The sequence below is a fragment of the Psammomys obesus genome, unplaced genomic scaffold, assembly GCF_907164565.1.
Source record: "Psammomys obesus unplaced genomic scaffold, mPsaObe1.curated_primary_1811, whole genome shotgun sequence".
Lineage (NCBI taxonomy): Eukaryota > Metazoa > Chordata > Mammalia > Rodentia > Muridae > Psammomys > Psammomys obesus.
The window spans coordinates 10,296,099-10,312,636 of NW_026585504.1; the positions used below are offsets into that span (position 1 = coordinate 10,296,099).

The following is a 16,538-nucleotide window of genomic DNA, read 5'->3' on the forward strand; positions in this document are numbered from 1 at the left end:
CAAACCCAGACAGCCTCAATCCTTCTTCTGAGTAGCTCCTGACTTCCAGCCAAAAGCCAGCTCTAATCTTCAAGGATGAGCTAACTACCCCCACCTTCAATTGCAGCTGCATCTACACTTGGCAGGACTGGCCAAGCTTGAGCACCTAAGACTAACCAATTATCTTACTTTACAGCTTCCTCATCCAATCCTAAATTGCCAAAACTGCAACTTCAAATTTCCCGCAATTTTTCTTTTAAAAACCTAAAGCCTTTGTCTCCCGGTGCCACTCTTTGCTGACCGGCAGGTGACCCCATTGTGCAATGGTTAAATTAAACCTCTTGTTTCTGCAACGAGTCGTGTGGTCTGTGGGAGTTTCTGGGAAGGGCCGGATCTTGAACTCCTGAGCTGTGAGACCCCAGGTCTTACAGTATCCATGAGGAAGTTTGGGAACCTCCATCTGTGTGTGGCAAATGGGCCATGCCACTCTTTCTTCAGTAGACTCACCATCTTGAGTATTCGGACTCAGGATTTGGGTGCGGAGTTCCTCCAGGCTAATTCCCAGGCACCTGCAGATCTCCTCCCGGCTATAGGGTTCAGCATGAAGGCCATCCTCTGTGACCAACAGCATTTCTTCCAGACTAATCCCTAGTTTAGTCTGCACTTCCTGTAGTCGCAAGATTTTATCCCATTGCAAGCCTTTGTGTTTAGCAAGGACCTGCAAGTTCAAACCAAGACAGAGGTTATGCTTTACTTCAGAATTCAGTATGTTCTGTTTTAATTAATCACATTTGGCTTGATTTTTTTTTTCCATTTGAACTATCCAAGTCTCCCACTATTGCTTGGAAATGCACTGTGGGCTCAGATGTTTGGGATTAAACATCTCTGTATGGCAGTCTCTTAAACACACATGGCAAATGCATGCAGGATCATGTGTATGCGTACTCAATTCTTCTCTCTTGTCTCTGTCACCTCTATCTCTTAAGGCAGAGATCCCCAACCTGTGTGTGACAACCACTTTGGGGTTGACAGAACCTTTCACAGGGGTCACCTAAGACCAGTGACCACCTAAGACACACATTACAATTCATAACAGTAGCGACATTACAGTCATGAAGCAGCAACAGAAACATTTGCATGCTTGGGGGTCACCACAACATGAGGAAATGTATTAAAAGGTCAGAGTTTTGGGAAGGCTTAGAAACACCACCTTAGGGTTATTCTTGAATATATCTCACTCTTTTATCTCTTTTCAGCCTATCTATACTTCATCCGACTGCAGGGTCTGGAGAAAGCCATTCAAACCTAATTTGACCTTAGTCCTCAGATGTATGACTCTTTTACAATACTTCTTGTTTATCACGGGTATCTTATAAATGCTACTGAATTTAAATATCTGAGTATTTAGAGTTAAGTTTCATCTTTTAAATAAAAACCTCATTGGTGACCCTATAAAAAGTCCCTTCGTTAGGTCCCTGGTAGTAGGACATCTTTGTGTTCTTCCACCCTCCAGAAAAAGCTGGGCTTCCAGCTGTGTCCTAAGTTATCCCTACACTCTAAAGAAAGGCCTGGAATAAACCAAACCTTTCTAATCATGTCCACTCAAGGGAGTCCTAACCCAGAATACATTTCTTTCATTATCCCTAACCCACTGACAGCCCTTCATAGCTGGGAAAATAATGAAGGTTCTTCTCTCTCTGAGAGCTGAACAATTCACTGTGTGGATGTGAAGACAAAAGGTACAAAAACAAAAAAGTCCAGAGAGAAGAAGAATGTGAGCTGTCAATAAAATGTGCATCTGATTTGCTCTTCCATTGTATTGATTTTCTTTTATTCTCTTTATTTAAAAAACTTCATTTATACAATATATTTTAGTGTTTCCCCTCCACAAACTCCTCCCAGATCCTTCCCACCTCCCTAGTCACCCAACTTCATGCTCTCTCTTTTTCTAAAACAAAAACAATAACCAAAAACACCCCACAAAAATGAAAATCAACAACAACAGAAAACTCAGTAAGACCAAAAAATGCCAAAGCAAAACAAAAACAGAATGAAACAAAAAGCCTCCACAAAACCCACGGAGTTTTGTGTTAGCCTGTGGAAATCAGTGTGGCAGTTCCTCAGGAAGTTCACACTGATTTCCTGGTGGTGGGGCCTTTTCTTGAATGTGGTTCATAGAAGACTCCAGTGGAAGAGGCTGTTTTTGCCCTGCCAGTGGGTATCACTACAGATAGCTGCTTGCTGAGGGAGCCTGCCCGTCTTGCATGTGTGCGTGACTTATGCAGGCTGCCACAGTGATTCATGGGCATCCGTCCTGCTGTGTCTGAAGACACTGCTTCCTTGGAGTCACCCACCACCTCTGGCTCTTACAGTTTTCTGCCTCCTCTACCACATAGATCCCAGCGCCTTAAGGAGAAGGGCTGGATGAAGACATCCCATTCGGGATTGAGTGCTCCAAAGTCTGCCATTCTCAGTACATTGTCCAGTTGTGGGTATCTATGTTAATTTTCATCTACTGCAAGAAACTTCTTACAGTTGTGAGCTGCAGGTGACTTGTTGAGTTTCTGACCAAAAGGGTACCATTGAACCTCTCCAAACATCAATAGCAATTGTCAACACTATTGCTTGCTCTCCACAACCTGATTGTAAGGCCCTGTTGCTGAAGACACTTGGTTATGTCATAGAGCACTTGAAGAAGTAGCGTTCCAGTGCCCGACTCGAAGCTTCACCCCGACCAAGCGGCATTCGTGGTGCTAGAAGGTACCTGATATGGGCTGAGGGAAGCACTGACCTATGGATATACGAGTGTGTAATTAGGGTTCATTTTATTACTCCCCGAGCTGAGCAATCCTAATAGGTTTTCTCCTAGGCCTATGACCTATCTAGTCTCAGGTTCTTGGCACATTCAGCAGTGTCAGGGATAGGCTCTATCTCAATGGGGTAGGCCTTAAATCCATTTTTAAGTGATTATTTATTATTTGTGTCTCTATTGTACGAGCATATAACTACAGGCAGGTCCTGTTTTAGGTCGCAAGGTGATTACCTTTTTTTTTTAATTTTTTATTAATTACACTTTATTCATTTTGTATCCCCCCATAAGCCACTCCCTCCTCCCCTCCCGATCCCACCCTCCCTCCCCTTTCTGCATGCATGCCACACCCCAAGTCCACTGATAGGGGAGGTCCTCCTCTCCTTTCTGATCTTAGTCTATCAGTTCTCATCAAAAGTGGCTGCATTGTCCTCTACTGTGGACTGGTAAGGCTGCTCCCCCCTCAGGGGGAGGTGATCAACGAGCAGGCCAATCAGATTATGTCAGAGGGAGTCCCTCTTCCCATTACTATGTAACCCACTTGGACACTGAACTGCCATGGGCTACACCTGTGCAGGGGTTCTAGGTTATCTCCACGAATAGTCCTTGGTTGGAGTATGAGTCTCTGGGAAGTTCCCTGTGTTCAAATTTTCTTGTTCTGTTGCTCTCCTTGTGGAGTTCCCGTCCCCTCCAGTTCTTATTATTTCCCACTTCTTACATAAAATTACATTCACTCTGCCCATCAGTTGTCCATCAGGCTCAGCATGTGCTTTGACAGTCTATACTGCAGAGGCTTTCAGAGGCCCTCTGTGGCAGGTTTCAAGGTTGTTTCCTGTTTTCTTCTGGCTTTCAGAGGCCCTCTGTAGCAGGTTCCGAGGTTGTTTCCTATTTTCTTTTTCTTCTGATGTCCATCCTCTTTGCCTTTCAGGATGGGGATTGACCATTTTAATTAGGGTCCTCTCTTTTGATTAGTTTGTTTAGATGTACAGATTTTAGTGGGTTTATTCTATGTTGTATGTTTATATGAGTGAGTATACCATGTGTGTCTTTTTGCTTCTGGGACAACTCACTCAGGATGATCCTTTCCAGGTCCCACCATTTACCTGCAAATTTCATGATTTCCTTATTTTTCATTGCTGAGTAATACTCCATTGTATAGATGTACCACAGTTTCTGCATCCATTCTTCAGTTGAGGGGCATCTGGGTTGTTTCCAGCTTCTGGCTATTACAAATAAAGCTGCTACAAACATGGTTGAGCAAATGTCCTTTTTGTGTACTTGAGCCGCTTTTGGGTATATGCCTAGGAGTGGTATGGCTGGATCTTGAGAAAGAGCTATTCCTAGTTGTCTGAGAAAGCACCAGATTGATTTCCAGAGTGGTTGTACAAGTTTACATTCCCACCAGCAGTGGAGAAGGGTTCCCCATTCTCCACAACCTCTCCAGCATGTGTTGTCCCTTGAGTTTTTCATCTTGGCCATTCTGATGGGTGTAAGGTGAAATCTCAGGGTTGTTTTGATTTGCATTTCCCTAATGGCTAATGAGGTTGAGCATTTCTTTAAGTGCTTCTCTGCCATTCGATATTCCTCTACAGAGAATTCTCTCTTTAGCTCTGTTCCCCATTTTTTAAGTGGATTACTTTGCTTGCTGCTTTTCAGCTTGTTTAGTTTTTTATATATACTGGATATGAGTCCTCTGTCAGATAAACGGTTGGTGAAGATTCTTTCCCAATCTGTAGGCAGTAACTGTTTTGATGATGGTATCCTTTGCTTTACAGAAGCTTTTCAGTTTCATGAGGTCCCATTTATTGATTGTTGCTCTTAGAGCCTGTGCTGTTGGTGTTCTGTTCAGGAAGTTCTCTCCTGTACCAATGAGTTCTAGGATCTTCCCCACTTTTTTTTCTAGCCGATTTAATGTGTCTGGTTTTATGTTGAGGTCTTTGATCCACTTGGACTTCAGTTTTGTGCAGGGTGATAAGTATGGATCTATTTTCATTTTTCTACATGTAGACATCCAGTTGGACCAGCACCATTTGTTGAAGATGCTATCATTTTTCCATTGTATGGTTTTGGCATCTTTGTCAAAAATCAGGTGTCCCTAAGTGTGTGGGTTTATTTCTGGGGCTTCTGTTCAGTTCCATTGATCCACCATTCTGTTTCTATGCCAGTACCATGCAGTTTTTATAACTGTTGCTCTATAGTACAGCTTGAGATCAGGGATGGAGATACCTCAAGAAGATCTTTTATGGTAGAGGATTGTTTTAGCAATTCTCAGTTTCTTGTTATTCCATACGAAGTTGAGAATTTTTCTTTCCAGGACTGTAAAGAATTGTGTTGGTAATTTGATGGGAATTGCATTAAATCTGTAGATTGCTTTTGGTAAGATGGCCATTTTTACTATGTTAATCCTGCCAAGCCATGAGCATGGGAGATCTTTCCATCTTCTCATATCTTCCTCTAATTCTTTCTTCAGAGACTTGAAATTTTTTTCATACAAGTCTTTGACTTGCTTGGTTAGGGTTACACCAAGGTACTTTATGTCATTTGTGGCTATTGTGAATGGTGTTGTTTCTCTAATTTCTTTCTCAGCCCTTTTGTCTTTTGTATACAGGAGTGCTACTGATTTTTTTTGAGTTAATTTTGTATCCGGCCACGTTGCTGAAGGTGTTTATCAGCTGTAGGAGTTCCCTGGTAGAGTTTTTGGGGTCACTCATGTATACTAACATATCATTTGCAAATAGTGATAATTTGACTTCTTCCTTTCCCATCTGTATCCCCTTGATCTCCTTCAACTGTCTTATTGCTCTAGCAAGGACTTCCAGCACTATGTTGAAGAGTTATGGAGAGAGTGGGCAGCCTTATCTTGTCCCTGATTTCAGTGGGATTGCTTTAAGTTTCTCTCCGTTCAGTTTGATGTTGGCTATAGGCTTGCTGTATATCGCCTTTACTATGTTTAGATATGTGCCTTGTATCCCTGATCTCTCCAGTACTTTAAACATGAATGGATGTTGGATTTTTGTCAAATGCTTTTTCAGCATCTAGGGAGATTATCATGTGGTTTTTTTTTTTCTTTCAGTTTGTTAATATGGTGGATCACATTGATGGATTTCCCTATATTGAACCACTCCTGCATACCTGGGATGAAGCCTACTTGGTCGTAGTGGATAATATCTTTGATGTGTTCTTGTATTCGGTTTGCAAGTATTTTGTTAAGTACTTTTGCATCAATGTTCATAAGGGAGATTGGCCTGAAATTCTCTTTCTTTGTTGAGTCTTTGTGAGGTTTAGGTACCAAGGTGACTGTGGCTTCATAGAATGAGTTTGGTAATGTTCCTTCTGTTTCTATTTTGTGGAATAGCTTGAAGAGAATTGGAGTTAGCTCTTCTTTGAAGGTCTGGTAGAATTCTGCACTGAAGCCATCTGGTCCTGGGCTTTTTTTTTTTTGGATGAGAGACTTTTGATGACTGCTTCTATTTCTTTGGGGGATATAGGACTATTTAACTGATTTACCTGGTCCTGATTCAGCTTTGGTAAGTCAAATCGATCGAGAAAATTGTCCATTTCATTTAGATTTTCAAATTTTGTGGCATATAGACTTTTGAAGTAAGTCCTAATGATTGTTTGGATTTCCTCAGTGTCTGTAGTTATGTCCCCCTTTTCATTTCTGATTTTGTTGATTTGGGTGGTGTCTCTCTGCCTTTTAGTTAGCTTGGCTAAGGGTTTGTCAATCTTGTTGATTTTCTCAAAGAACCAGCTCATGGTTTCATTGATTCTTTGAATTGTTTTATTTGTTTCTAATTGATTGATTTCAGCCCTGTGTTTGATTATTTCCAGCCGTCTACTCCTTTTTGGTGTGTCTGCTTCTTCTTTTTCTAGAGTTTTTAAGTGGGCCATTAAGTTGTTTGAATGAGCTGTCTCGAATTTCTTCTTGAAGGCACTTAGTGCTATGAACTTTCCTCTTAGCACTGCTTTCATTGTGTCCCACTGGATTGGGTATGTTGTGTCTTCATTTTCATTGAGTTCTAGGAAGACTTTAATTCCTTTATTTCTTCCCTGACCCAGCTGTCATTTAGTAGCGAGTTGTTCAGTTTCCATTTGTGTGTAGGCTTTTTGCTATTTCTGTTGTTGTTGAAGTCCAGCTTTATTCCATTGTGATCAGACAAGATACAAGGGATTATTTCAGTCTTCTTGTATCTGTTGAGGCTTGCTTTGTGACCAACTATATGGTCTATTTTGGAGAAGGTTCCATGAAGTGCTGAGAAGAAGGTAAATTCTTTTGTGTTTGGGTGTAAAGTTCTGTAAATGTCTGTGAGGTCCATTTGATTCATGACCTCTGTCAGAGATATTGTTTCTTTGTTTAATTTATGTTTTGTTGACCTGTCCTTTGTTGAGAGTGGGGTGTTGAAGTCTCCCACTATTAATGTGTGGGGATTTATATGTGGTTTAAATTTTATCAATGTTTCTTTTACAAATGTGGGTGCTCCAGGGTCTTTTCTGAGACTGACATGCAACCAAGGACCATGTATGAATGTAACCTAGAACCTCTGCTCAGATGTAGCCTGTGGTAGCTCAGTAACCAATTGGTTTCCCATAGTGAGGGGAACAAGGACTATTTCTAACAGGAACTCAATGACTGGCTCTTTGGCCTCCCCACACCCCAAGGGAGGAGCAGTCCTGTTAGGCCACAGAGGAGAGCTTTGCAGCCAGTCCTGAAGATACCTGATAAAACAGGATCAGATGAATGGGGAGGAGGTCCCCCCTATTAATGGACTTGACAAGGGGCATGGTGGAGATGAGGGAAGGAGGGACTGGGAGGGAATGAGGGATCGGGACACAGCTGGGATACAGAGTTAATAAAATGTAACTGATAAGAAAAAAATAAAATTAAAAAAAAACAATTGTGGGTGCTCTTGTATTTGGGGCATAGATGTTCAGGATTGTGATGTCTTCCTGGTGGAATTTTCCCTTGATGAGTATGAAGTGTCCTTCCTCATCTCTTTTTATTAATTTTGGTTGAAAGTCTATTTTATCAGATATTAGAATGGCTACTCCTGCTTGTTTCTTGGGTCCATTTGCTTGGAAAGTCGTCTTCCAACCTTTTACCCTCAGGTAATGTCTATCTTTGTGCCTTAGGTGTGTTTCTTGTATGCAACAGATTGCTAAATTTTGTTTACTCATCCATTCTGTTAATCTGTGTCTTTTTACTGGAGAGTTGAGTCCATTGATGTTGAGAGAGATTAATGACCAGTGGCTGTTAGATCCTTTGATTTTGATGTTGGCTGTGTTCATAAGTTTGTGTGCTTGGTTGCTTTTTGTTTTACTGTAGTAAGGTTAATTATTTCCTGTGTTTTCTTGACAGAAGCTAATTTTCTTGGGTTGTATTTTCCCTTCCAGTGTCTTCTGTAATGCTGGATTTGTGTGTAGGTATTGTTGAAATTTGTTTTTGTCATTGAATATCTTGTTTTCTCCGTCTATGAGGACTGAGAGTTTTGCAGGGTATAGTAGCCTGGGCTGACATCTGTGTTCTCTTAGGGTCTGCATGATATCTGTCCTTCTGGCTTTCATAGTTTCTGTTGAAAGGTCAGGTGTGATTCTAATGGGTTTGACATTATATGTTACTTGGCCTTTTTCCCTTGCAGCTTTCAGTATTTTTTCTTTGTTCTGTATACTTACTGTTTTGATTATTATGTGGCGGGAGGATTTTCTTTTCTGGTCAAATTTGTTGGGTGTTCTGTAGGTCTCATATATCCTTATTGGCTTCTCCTTTAACTTGGGGAAATTTTCTTCATTGATTTTGTTGAAAATATTTTCTGGGCCTTGGAGAAGGGAGTCTTCTTTTTCCTCTATACCTATTATTCTTAGGTTTTGTCTTTTCATATTGTCTTGGATTTCTTGGATGGTCTGTGTCAGGAATTTTTTTGGATTTAACATTTTCTTTGACAGATACATCGATTTCTTCCATTGTATCCTCTACACCTGAGATTCTTTCTTCCATTTCTTGTAGTCTGTTGGTTATGCTTACCTCTGTAGTTCCTGTTTTCTTCCCTAAATTCTTCCTCTTCATTATTTCCTCCATTTATGTTTTCTTGAATTATTCCAGTTCTATCTTCAGGTCTTGAGTTGTTTTGTTTACTTCCTTCACCTGTCTGATTGTATTTTCCTCTTTTTCTTTTAGTTCCTTCAACTCTGTTCCTTTTATTTCTTTCAGTGATTTAATTATTTCTTCTCTGAAGGCCGCAAGCTGTTTGGCTGCATCTTCCGGTATTTCTTCACGGATGGCCATAATCTGCTTGTCTTTAACTTCCTCCATTTCTTTACGGATAGCCATGATCTATTTGGTTTTATCTTCCTCGAATTCTTTACGTATTTTGTTTCCTCTATTATCCTCTTCATCAGCATAGATGTAAGGTCATCTTGATTTTCTATTATGCTGCGTTGTCCAGGGCTGTTCTCCCCTGGATGGCTGGGTTCTGGAGATGCCATATTGCTCTGTCTTTTGTTGGTTGAGTTTTTACGCTGACCTCTACCCATTGGGCTGATTTAGGTATTGGCTGTTAGTTTCTGTGCTTCCTGGAGTCCTGAGGTAGGGAGAATCCCTTTGGCCAGAAGATGATTTTTCCTGAAGGAGTCCTCCTCTGCTTTTTGGTTATGGTCACTGTATGGCCAGTGTTTCTCAGGAATTGCCACTGCTCACCTCAGTTTTATAGCCCTGAGTAGCAGCTGTGGTCTTTGTTAGGCAGGGGGGGATCTCCTCTTACCATAGAAGTTCTCAAGACAGCTGCCCCACTGCTGGGTTTCTCGTTATAAATTTAGTGTGCTGCTGCTCACTAAATTTCCAGGTACAGTCCTCTTGAGGGACCTGCTGATTCCCTAGCTGTGGGGTTTTCTCCCAACAGGGAAACTCAGTCTGGTATCCTGGGTCACACAGTTCTGTCCGGGAAAGTGAGAGGTGCGCCCAGCAAGTCTCTGGGCCAGAGGCTGAGTGCTCCGCTCTGGGCCTGGAGAATGTGCACCTAGGTTGAGGTGGCACCTGGGGGCGCTGCTCTGGTCTGGAGGCTGGGTGCCTCACTCTGGACCAGAAGCTGTGTGTCCCTGTCTGGGATGGCGGCTGCAGGCACTGCTCTAGTCCAGATGCTGTGGGTGCAGCCCTCTTCAAGGACCAGGGATTCCCACAGTTTTGACTGTCTAGCTAGGGATAACTGGTTGATCCTTGGCACAGTATCTGAGGGCTGCTGTAATGGCTCTCTGGCTTTTGTAGGTCTGATGATGCAGCTGTGTGTCCCAGTGCCCTAGGGGAACTCAATAATGGCGGCTGAGCACAGCGCTCCTGCCTGCATTAGAGCCTAGAGTCTGCGTGAATCCAGGAATTCTTTTGGTGCTGGGTGTCCTGAGCACTAGACCTGATGATCCCCTTCGCTGGGGGTTTCCTCCTGCCAGAGACACCCAGTCTTTGCTTTGGGGACGGCTGTTCTGTCTGGGGTGGCGAGTAGAACCCACAGGCACAGATGCCTGCTTGTGGCTCTGCCTTTCTGGCCTTTGGGAGCCTTGGCGGCTGCCTAAACTGGGTAATTTTCCCGAGACCTTTTCGGGGTGGGGGACACGGCTGAGTGCTCTGAGATCAGACCAGCCATTTCCCTCCCTGTGGGTTTGCACCTGACAGTGAAACGCAGTCTCTGCTGCCCTGGTGCCCTGGTGCCCACAGTTCTATCTGAGGTGGCGAATCAGGCGCTCAGGCAGGGCTCTGTGCAGGTGCCTGGGTCCCTGCCTCTGGCTCCGGGCTGGCTCCTGGGGCGCCCGCGGAACCCGAGTCTTTTCCAGGGGATGTCTGGGTGACCTAAGGTCGGTCCCAATCGTTTCCTGCTCCGTGGGGTTATCTCTTGACTGGAAAATCCAGTCTGTAGTGTTGTGGGCCCACAGTTCAGTCTGGGACAGTGACCAGATCACGCTGGCGTGTAGCTCTGGGCTGGCGACCAAGCGCCTGGCGGAACCAGGATCTCTTCCGCGGTTTAGCCAGGTGAGTTAAAGCTGATTGAATCGCCCACCGTGGGGTATCCTCTCACCTGTGAAACACAATCACTTGTGTTTTATGGCCGAGAGTTCTGATTGCTGGTCACTGTGACAATCCTGCTGTGCTGCGGCTCAGAATGAGAGTCCTCCTGGCACCGCTATCTTGCCCCGCCTCCGGTGATTACCTTTTTTGACGATTACCTTTCTCCTACAGTTCAGGGTACCTTCTGGTACCGTGAATGCTACTTAGAAGGGGTGAAGCTTCGAGTTGGGCACCAGAACACTACTTCTTCAAGTGTTCTATGACATAAATAAGTGTCTTCAGCACTAGAGCCTTACAATTGGTCGTAGAGAACAAGCGATAGTGTTGGCAAGAGCCTATAATGTTTGGGAAGATTCCATCGTACCCCTTTGTTCAGTTCCTGGCACTGGATGATTTATTTAGTGGCATAAGATGTCTATTTGGGGTACTGTCACCACTATTATTTAGTGACCGACTTAGATTTCCTTTATATATGTATATATTTTAGGAAGCTCTATGGTAGTAGGTCTCCATATGGTTGTTTAATTATCCTTTTACTGTTAGTTGTCATTCCTCATATTCCCTCCTTTACCTTTCTCTTCCATCCCCCTCCCTATTTAATCCTCCTATTCTAGTTTCCCCTTTATTTCTCTTTAACATTTTATTTCCCCTTCCTTGGAAGAACCTCTTGTTCTTTATGCCCCCTTACTAGGTTCCTCACCTCTGTAATTATTGTAGCACAAATTTTGAAAGCTTAAAAGCTAGTATCCACAGATAAGAGAAAACATAATATTTGCCTTTTAAAGTCAGGGTTACCTCAGTCAAGATTTTTTTTTTCAAGTTCAATCCATTTACCTACAAATTTCATTTTTTCTTATCAGCTCAATAATATTTATTTGTGTTAATGTACCACATTCTCCATTCCATTATCCATTCATCAGTTGGTGGGCATCTAGGCTCTTTCCAACTTCTGCTCTTATGAATAGAGCAGCAATTAACACAGATAAGCAAGTGTCTCTGTAGTAGAATATAGAGTCCTTTGGGTATATATGAAAGAGTAGTATAACTGGATCTATTTTAAGCTTCCTGAGGAACTGCCACACTGATTTCCACATTCATGTACAAGTTTGCAATCCACCAACAATGAATAATTGTTCCTCTTTCCACAAAACCTTGCCAGCATGTGATGTCATTTGTTTTATTGATGTTGGCCATTATGACTGGAGTAAGATAAAATCTCAAAGTAGTTTTAATTTGCACTTCCAAAATATTAGGCTAAGTATGTTGAACATCTCTTTAAGTGTGTTTCAGCTGTTTGTGTTTCATCTTTTGAGAACTCTCTGCTTAGTTCTCTACCCTACTTTTAATTGGGCTATTTGTTTTTTGGATGCTTTGGGTTTTTTAGTTCTGTTTTTCTTCCTTTTGGAGAAGATGCAGGACTTACCAAAAAATGGTTGTAAGTTTGGTTGGTTAGAATTGCTCACTTCTGAAAAATGTTACTAGCTAAAGTTCTCAAATGTATTAATCATCTTTTTTTTTCTTTAATCCCAGCTTATATACTTAAAAGGGATGATTTTAAAGGAGAACAGGGAACAGAGACAATGCGATTGTTTTTCTGTTAAGTTATTTCACAGAACAGGGTTTCAATTCTTTTCAGTTTTTTGTTCCCCTTTTCTTTATATTATTCTTATTGAGTTTGTTCTTTAACAATTTCATACATGTATAAAGGCCCTTCTGATCAGTGCACCCCAGCCTCTCTAATCATTTTCCCACCACTATTAAACACCCCCTTCTCCAAACAAGTCCCTCTCCCATAATCATGTTTTTGTATTTTGTTTTGTTTTTACTTTATTTTTGAGACTCAGTGTTTAACCAAGATCATCTGTGAGACCATGGGTTGGGAACTAGTCACTGGAACCTAGAGGGAGCCTCAGTGGGTACACACCTGAAGACAATGACTGCCTCTTCACCAGAAACCATTAGTATCTGTGGGGCTTTGCTGGATTAGGTTGACATCTAACATCTCCAGATAGCCATTTTTTGTGCTTGGCCTATAATGGTGGACTTCCTTTTCTCATTAAGGCCCTAAATACCCTCCTCCCCAAGCTGGGTGACCCCAGGTCTTGTAAGGAGTGTCCCTCAAAGCAAATTACAGGCCAGACCTTTCCCTGATAGGAAAAACACTGTAGCAAGCATCTGGAAATTCCCAGAAATGCCCCACCCTGCTAAGGATATTAGTCTTCAGCAGTGGCCTTCAATTGTATTTGAAGATTCACACACACACACACACCTATAGAATAATTAAGTTCTCTGTTCTTTTTATGATATGACCAGGCTACCGCATGGAAAATGAGGCACTGGACCACTACATGTAAATCAAGTATCCCTAACCACTGACCCTATTGAATCATACACATTCACCCTGGAAATCCCTTCCATTGTCCAAAGGTTTATAAATCCCTGATTTCAAATAAACATGCTGCTGGGGTTTGTGTGCTACGTGATGCTATCAGCCTTCTACCATGCCATCTGAGATTCATCATTTGTCCCTAGCTGGGCCCTCGTCTCACCAGGGTCTTAGCTGCAAGCCATCCAGGCATGAGCTTTCACCTACAACTCTGCTGTGCTCAGCACAGTAGCCTAACCAAGAGCTGTAACACTTCGGTGTCACCATAGGCTTTGGAACGCCTGAGTTTCCACTGCTACTAGCAATCTCATCCTAAAAGAGCTAAACTGTAACACTCTGTGGAAAACCTTTTCCACACTCCAGCCTAGTGCATTCAGGCCTCACCCTAAAGTGCTCTGGCTGCCCCTGAGAGAAAGAGAATCCCCATTCTCCATCCAGAAGCCAAGCTCCAGGCCCCCACTGAAATTCAGGCCACCACCAAACGGAGAACAAGTATTGAGTAGTTCAGCCTGTAGGATAGGGACCTGCGAGTCTCTCCTAATTTATTATGAACTGATGATTGGCCTGGTCCTGTATAAGACCACTGCAGCAGTCATAGCTGCTCTGAGGTTATGACTTCTGTGACTGTGCCATGCTCAGAAGACACACTTTCTCAGCCCTTCCCCTTATCTTCACACTCCTACATTCTTCCTACCTCCTCTTCTGCAACAATCCCCAAGCCTTAGCAGTACTGGTATAAATGTCCAGTTTAGGGCTGAGTATTCAACTGTCATTTATTCTCAGTATCTTGAAAACCATGGGTCTCTGCATGCACCGTCATTCATTACAGAGAAGCTTTTCTGCTTACGGCTGGAAATAGCATTTATCTACAATTCCTTCTAAGTAAATTTTTAGAAGGCAGCTTTGTACCATAACAATTTAGCCAAACTACAGTAGTAAGCTCACTCCTGGGGCCTGACTTCCCCCGCCATCGAGTTGTGATCAGGCTTAGAGTACCAGGCATGAGTTCCCCCTTGAGGAGCAGGTCTCAAATCCAACCAGCAAATGAGTGGGTAGTCCCATAATAGCTGTGCCACTATTACACTCTTACATGCACGTCTTGCCTGGCAGGTTTAAAGGGTTCAGAGCTGAGTAAGCCTGCTGATGTCTGTCCTCCCATCTTCCACCTGTCCAGTAACTTCCAGGGCTATGAAAGAAAAAGCCTCAAACTCAGGTCTAGATGACTAGGATTATTTAATAACAAAAAGAGAGAAAGAGAGAGAGAGAGGACAACATAAAGTTGGGAGAGAGACAGGGTAGGGAGCATTAGTAATTAGTAGTGAATATATGATCTGATACATTGTATAAATGTATCAGATTTTCAAAGACTAAATTTCACAATATTACTAAAAAAGTGAGAGATGACAGTGATACATACAATCGGCTAACTAGTAAGTAAAAAAGGGAGAAAACTTTTGACAAGTGCATCCTCTGAAAGACAGAGGGAAAGGAGAGGGAATGGGAGGAGAGGAGGAATGGAAAGAATGAAGAGAAGGGGAAACAAAAACAGTCCTTCCCTATGACACTGCCCATCTCCATCTTTACGTGAACCAGTCATGCCGCCCTAGACACTTGTAAAAGAAAGCATCCGCCCTAGTGGCTTGTGACCACTCTGCTAGGCATGCCCATGGGCTGTTCCCAAAGGGAGTGTCCCCACTGCTTTTCCCTGTAGGCAGAGGCACTAGCATCAAGTGGTGTGATTCAGGCTGGCAATACCACAGTTTGCTGTTGCCCCCCTGTCTACTTCCCTTGCAGCTAATGAATGTACTGAGCCAAGTTGTGCATTTCAGTTAAAGAAGGAAGTCTCCCACATAATCACAAGGACAGCTGCATAACCCATGGGCTGCTGCGATGCTGTGAGGAAGCAAAGTAGGAAAGCCACTTAAGCCCTTAGAAATGTGGCTCAAGGGTCAGAAAGATGAGCTGTAGGTAAGGAGCGGGTGAGTGAGGCCACTTGCTCAGGGACCTTGTCAGTGCTGCCTTCATGACCGGCACACCTTGCATCTGGGAGCAGGGGCATGCGTCAGGACTGCAGGTCACTTCCTCATAGCTCCCCACGGAGAAGCTTAGGGACGGCAGTTCTTCAGCACTCAGCACTTGCTTTCACCACAGCAAACGTAAAGGGTTCACATCAGATACCGCCTCAGGGAGGGTAGCGAGAAGGCAACTGTGCTTTGCCCACAGTGATGGGGAAAGTAAGAATGAACAGGTTAGGACCCTACATTAGTTAGGTTTCTCTCTGAAGAGGCCTTGAGGCTTGATGATAAGGAAGAGAATTTGTGAGGCAAGTGAGCCTAATTCTCAGCAGAGAAATGTGAAGTGACACAGGAAGGGAAGTCACGAGCAGAGGCACTGACACGGACAGGTAAAATCGAGACTACTGGCCTTTCAAGACTGGTATGTGTAAATCTCAGCTCTTTGCCTAGAAGTAAGATGAAGGGCTGTTTACCGCTAACTCACAGGCATCACTCATTGGACTGCTCTCAAAGTGTGAACTTCCTAGTGCTTACAGGGTGTCCCAGCTGAAAACTAAAATACTAAGTACTCTTCTACAACAAGGAAACACTCTTTCTGACAGTGGCCATCTGACAAAAGGGCATGGCACTGCAAGGATATGGAGCCCACCTCAGGACCATGGCTGTCAGAATCTACTTCTCTGGCTTCCTTATTCCATTTAGGAGTACTAACCAGCCGGTAAAAAAACAGTTCCCAGATGGCTCACCAGGTAAGCGCCCCAGTTGGCTTTCTGTTGCAGTGATAACTGCCGTGTGCAAAACCAACTTGCAGAGGAAAGAATTGATTTCCGCTTATAGTTTATAAACCATCACTGAGGGAAGCCAAAACCAAAGGCTTAAAACAGGAACCAAGAGGAAGGAACTGAAGCAGAGACCATGAAGAATAAATAATAAAAAACTAAAAAAAAAAAAAAAAAGAAAACCAGAAAGAGGATCATGAGAGGAGAAAAGGGACCAGCAATATGGGGCAGGAAGAAATATATAAGAAAAAAGAAGGAAGGAAGGAAGGAAGGAAGGAAGGAAGGAAGGAAGGAAGGAAGGAAGGAAGGAAGGAAAAACCTACCAAAAAGAAAAATAAAAACCAATTATTGGCCTTCTAGCCAATTTTTTTTTCCTCAGTGTGGTAGTAGTTTTTCTCTTTGTTTCTTTATTTGTTTCTGTTACTTTGTTTTTGTGTTGAGACAGGTTATCACTCTGTAAATCTGGCTCATCCCCCAAGGGCTGGATGACAAGTATACATACCACACCTAACTATGTCTCTCC

At 43.0% G+C, this 16,538-nt stretch overlaps 1 protein-coding gene across 1 annotated transcript in view; it reads right to left on the reverse strand.

The window, feature by feature from the left end:
• Galk2 (galactokinase 2) overlaps positions 1-16,538 on the reverse strand; it is a 119,497-nt gene that overhangs the window by 38,186 nt on the left and 64,773 nt on the right. Inside the window, exon 7 of the mRNA XM_055619967.1 lies at positions 487-697. Within this exon, the coding sequence (XP_055475942.1) occupies positions 487-697 (211 nt within the window). The remainder of the gene's footprint in view (positions 1-486; positions 698-16,538) is intronic.